The sequence below is a fragment of the Monopterus albus genome, unplaced genomic scaffold (genome assembly GCF_001952655.1).
Source record: "Monopterus albus unplaced genomic scaffold, M_albus_1.0 scaffold99.1, whole genome shotgun sequence".
Classification (NCBI taxonomy): Eukaryota; Metazoa; Chordata; class Actinopteri; order Synbranchiformes; family Synbranchidae; genus Monopterus; species Monopterus albus.
The window spans coordinates 2,573,016-2,578,847 of NW_018127979.1; the positions used below are offsets into that span (position 1 = coordinate 2,573,016).

The 5,832-nt window shown below is 40.9% G+C and overlaps 1 protein-coding gene across 2 annotated transcripts in view; it reads right to left on the reverse strand.

Annotated features, from left to right (window-relative positions):
• Positions 1–5,832, reverse strand: part of arhgef7a (Rho guanine nucleotide exchange factor (GEF) 7a) — a 27,824-nt gene that overhangs the window by 19,163 nt on the left and 2,829 nt on the right. For both annotated transcript variants that reach the window (XM_020609326.1, XM_020609327.1), the window contains exon 2: positions 4,315–4,398. In XM_020609326.1, the coding sequence (XP_020464982.1) occupies positions 4,315–4,398 (84 nt within the window). The remainder of the gene's footprint in view (positions 1–4,314; positions 4,399–5,832) is intronic.

Here is a 5,832-nt window from a genome sequence, read left to right on the forward strand (position 1 = left end):
CATCAGATAATCACGATGGATGTATGATTCCAGAATTATAGCAGTTTACAGATTGTTGTGATTCAGGATGGTTAGCTGACTCTGGCTATCTGGTAGCAGACCTAGAGATCCACTCAGTGAGAGGGACAGACGGAAACCAGCTCTTGGTCTGCTTGGTTAAGAGATACTACCTCTGGCTATGAGGTGTGAGGCCGTAGAAGTCAAGTGAACTGTGTGTAGATTCTGCTTCATTCAATCTGATCCTGTTGAGGAGGTAATATTAGCTAGCAGCTGTCTGCAGATATCAGGCTGATGCTAATACAAACAGTGCAAATGACTGAGATATAGACTAATACATTGATGGCTTTGTTTTTTTTCCCCCATGCCATTTGCTGGCAGTCAAAATAACAGAATAACACCAGCATTACCCTTTGGCTGCAGTAAAAGTGTCTGCGTGACTCTCACAAGCCTGTTGGTTAACATGAACGGCAGTAATTGTATCTGCACTGATGGCTATTAGTTGCCCTCTCTCTTCCTGTGTAACAGCTTTGAATTATTAGTTACTCCCACTTCAGTTACGCTAAGGGTGAGTGACTGTGAGTCCCTTTCATCTTCCGCTCTGATTGCAGATATGCCCTCTGGGAAAATGTGAACAACTGTGTGATTGTGTGCGCTTGGAAAAGAGAGTGTTTATGTACGTATGTACAAGCCAAAGGACCTGCATGTGAAAGCACCCACTTCCTCACCCGCCTACAGTTACTTACACTGGGACTGGAACGAGAACCTACATTCAGCATTTGCACTGAACTTTTCTTTCCCATGATACCTGTGAAATGTGAGCTCTTCCTCCATTTTAAGGGCTATTTTAACAGGTTCCCCATTAGAAATAAAAGCTACCCATCAACACGGTGAATGATACACATTAAAGATTCATGCACTGAGTTAATGAACATGACTAACATTACAGGCTTAGACATGTCTGCTAAGCCTGTGTATCACAGCCAGGTAATGATTCCTAAGAGCAGGATGACACAATAGCGCAACACTCCTCTGTGACTCAGCGAGCTACGGCACTGTAGACAACTGCTTCCACGCTTGTCATGGTCAAGGAAATGAGCATTTACATGTACAGTATTACAACATACTCAACGTAATGACTGTTCATGTGATATGATCACATATCAGACTTAGGAGTTTATTTAAATAAACTTAACTGATAATAAAGTATTAATGCTTCTGTGATCGCCTTACATTGAAGGTCCAATATAGTACTGTCTACAGTTGGGGTGTGTAACATGACAATATCAGGCTATAGTTCTATCAGTTTCAGGTCTATGGCCAGCATGCAACGCCGTGTAACGTACCTTCACATTCTCCATTAGGCAACGTAATGACATGGATGTCAACCAGGCATGACTCTAGATAATTTTGGATGGGGTGGCCAGGATGGGGCACAAACCCAGAGAGGGGTGCTACATATGAAATACATATAAAAACTTTAATTTGTGTAAACATTAGACACACATAGTGCTTTCTTTAGCTAACTTTGGCCGTGCTCCTTATTTACTTTACTTACTTATTTACAATCAGATTTTGGGGGTAGCCAGTGCCACCCCTGGCTCCGCCCATGATGTTAACACAGAGGAGTTGGTCCCTAAAAAGAATTCAACATTGGTAATATGGGACTGGTTTCAGTTTTCTAAAACCAACATGGTGCAAACAACTGTTATTTGTAAATGTTACAAAGACTGCATTCACACTTTACATGGCAAAACCTTTTTAACAGCTCAAAAGTAAAGCTGCAGCACTCCACGACAACAACAACTGATTTATGGTCTGTTATTCTTTTTTAATAAAGAGCTGACTTTAGGCTTTAACAGTGTTTACACTCAATATGAGTGGAAAGCATTGGACTCATTGTCCTGTTCTTTTTTTACAAATCGACCCTCAGTTTTAGATGGTGTAGAAAGACAGCGGTCCTAAACATACTTTCAATGCAGCCAGGCAGTTTTCTTTATGACTGAACAGTGGGAAATTTTTCACCGGCCAAGTCACTCGCCTGACCTTAATCCAGCTGATCATGTGTTAGGTCCTGAAGTGATAAATGGATGCTGTAGCTTATTAGAGAGTTTTAAAATCTGATTTGATGTATCAGCCTGGCCAGTGTATGGGTCTAGTTCTGGTGAAGAATGCTGTGGTGCAGACCTGCTGATGTCAAGATGGCATCATCATACGTCATGTTTTGTGCAAGTAACAGTTCAAAATGCAAAGATCTTCAGTTCATCAACATGTTCTCAAATCCAGGAACCTAAAATCCATTAAACTGTCAGGAATATATGGTTTAAAAATGACCCGAATAATCAAGTGTTTATCAAAACAGTTACCAATAAACGGACTAAGCGACTGATCGACTTGTCATTGGAGCTTCAGATGTAAGTCGTTAAAATTAAAGCAGAAACTGCTGGAGCCAACTAGAGCTGAAACAATGAGTACAACAATCTTGATAAGTGATTAAATGCTGTGTTCGTTTAATCAGACAAGAGTGGAAAACATAATTTGCTTCTTTTCTGTTCTTTATATTATTTCACATTAAATATCCGGTGTTTCTGGCCTGGTGGCTGGACAACACAAGACATGAGGTTTTCGCCATCAGCTCAAAAGACCTGTGGGGGGGGGCATTTTTTATCTCTCTCTTAATGGACAAACAATAGAATAAACGGTCAATAGAGAAATAACCAACAGATTTACTGCTGATAACAATTATCCTTTGTTGCAGCACAGAGCAAACACCACAAAAGCATGTATATACAAATGCACTGAGCAGTATTATGTTATGCTCTGGTAGCTATACAATACAACAAACATGCCTTGTTTTTTTTAAACAACAATGGAATTAAAACTCTCCCATTAGTCAAGACAGATGGATCTGTAATTACTGCCTGGGTAGACGCAGGATAAGGTTACTATTCCAGAGGGACCAGTGGGGTCATGGGAACTCTCATGATCACTTCCTGTGGTCAAGGGGACAGCAATGGCAGCTGTCTAAGTGTCAGACGTGGGTTTTAGATTCTAATATGGGAGAGATCTAAGAGGTCAGTCCTATTGAAACATCCCAACTAGACAGCCAACAAGACCAGCATGTCGATGCTCAGCCAGACATCCAGCTTAACTCCATTAAAATGAGGTAGGTCAGGGCTGCAAAAGCACAGAGTTTATCTGCGCGTCTTTCTCATGGACAGTAAGTGGCCTTTGCTCTAATCTGCAGCTACATGGGTTCAGAGAAGATCCATTATTGTTCTACAAATGAGCAAGCAGACTGCCATGTCCCAAACTACAGTAATCCTGCTCTGCCCAGGTCACTCGAATAAAGTCACATATGTTTAAGCACAAACTCACACACAAAGGGCCAAACATAGTCTTAAAAAAAAGATGGGAAACCAGTGGCACTATTGAGTAGAGTCTATTCTGTAGAGAAGGCCGCGTCAGCATGACATAAAGGAGTAGCTATGATTGGGAAATTTGACAGTTTGTTACTAAAAAACTGTCGATTATTCCAGTGTCCTGTCTCACCCCATTGCCTCTTGTTGAGTGTCTGGAGTAGGAAGAGGCAGTGCCGGGGAACACTGAGCCGCATTGTCAGACTAGGCTGGTTCAATGACCCCTCTGTGCACTGGTCAACACAGCCTTAAACAGCAGGCTGCCCTAAATTTGCAAATGATTATGGAGGTATTCTCATGAGCTCTAACTACAACATACCCAAATATTACTATACAGGCCTGCATGGGTGAGGGGGGTGCTTAATCTGTGGACAAGACCTTACACCTTTTAATTATTAGACTGTAATCACCATGTTAAAACGAGACACTACTGAATAACCTATACACCTTGTAGCTGTAGTGGTGATTTGTTTTTTTAACAAAAGTTTTTATACAATAGCTAGTGTGAAGTGGTGGTGACAATAAACCCACACGTGCCCCATAACAAAGCCTTGCATTAATTAGAAAACAAAACATTACTTGCATGTATTTTAGTGGGCAGTGTGTGCGGGCTACATAGTGATAGTTTATCAGTGAGTATCACTTGGGGTTGCAAAGCAGCCTAACACTACTGGACCGATAAGCACAGCTCTCCGTCGGGCGATGGGTGATTGTTCTCGGCTGCTAGATCACTCCTCCTCCTCCTCCCTCTGTCCACTCCATGGACCCATTGTTTATTGTACCAGGCTCCTCTCAAACACGCCAACTGTACATTTAAACAGCACTTCTCTATGGTATGATATGGAACAGCGTGTCACACACACGCCAGATATTAGCACAAACGTGAAAAGGCGCTTACCTCGACGCGGAACGATGTGCAGCCCTTGAGAAACTCCTTTATGTTGCTCAGGCACTCGCCGTCATTTTTCGGTTCTTGGTAAATCTGGAAAGACGAAAACGCTTGTTAAAAGATGCACCTGGAGTCCAGGCTGCTGCCTTTCACACTCCAACTATCCGTGAGTGTATTAGCACCAAAACTGAATCTTCTTTATCAACGCATTCTATAGTGTGCGTGTGTTTGCACTGGGCCTGACACTGAGGGGAGGCTGAACGCAAAATCCCGCAGCGGGGAAATGGAAGAGGCTGTAGCCGGGACGAGGGAAATGACGTCGGCTGGCCAGGATCCCCGCTGATGTTACAGCCGGTAGGTGCGGGGCAGTTTGGAGGTACACACCATCTGTACTTTACTGGAGAATGTTCATTTTCTACTACTTCATTCTTCGACTTCACTACGTTTTAGAGGTAAATATTGTATTCTTGACTCCTCTACATTTATTTGATAACGAGTTACCTTTCAAAATCTAATGAACTATATAAAATGCAGTATAATAATAAGACCTTATTGCTTCCTGGTGGTAAATTACCAATTCAAACTGTAAGTATATAATGTATAAGTATATAAATTAACATTATCCCCACCTTTAGCTGCAACATTAAAGTGGTGAACACAGTAATGCATCAACAATTATAATCCCATATGATATAGGGCCTACATTAATCTGCTTTTACTTTGGTGAACATATTTTGATAGGTAACCTAAGTATATTTGGATAACATTACTTTTACTTAAATAACATTTTTAATGCATGCAGTATTTTTACAAAGTGGAATTGCAGCCTCTACTGCAATAAAGACTTCTTCACTCAGTGCTGTTTTCTATAATAACCTCCTTTAACAAGAATTGTAGAGGTGTACCTAATAAAGTGAGTGTATAAAAACATACACTATATGTCAGAGTTCAGCTGAACTTTTGAGGCCAACAGTGTTATGGAGATCAGAGTTAAATCACAACATAACAGAAACATTTTTGATGAGGATTTTGTAAATTCTACTATTTAAAAATTGGGATTGGGATTCTGATTGGTAAATTGCGCCCCCTGGTGGACAAGTAAGGAAGCTGCTGTTACTGTGCCATTTCTATGCTGATGTTTCTTCTTTCACTATCACTGATACTGGTATATCTATTTTGGAAAATACATGAAAACGAGTATTTGAAATGTATACTTACTTTTTACTGTGTTCCTGATTTATTTCCTCCTCACTTGTATTTGCAAAAAAAAAAAATCATGCTTTTCTTTCTCTACTATGTGACAGGAAAATAGGAAAATGAGGAATTAAATATGGGAATTAAGGAGGAATTTGCTGGAAAGAACCACGGTGTTTTTGATCTACAAGGTAATGTAGATGACATCTGACATGTGTGTCTCCCACTTTGTTTGGGCCTATGATGTACTGTAAACATCCAGTACTGCCCCGACTGTAGCGGTAACTCAGTGTGAATGTGGCACAGGGTTTCAGCCAAAAGCAGCGTCAGAAG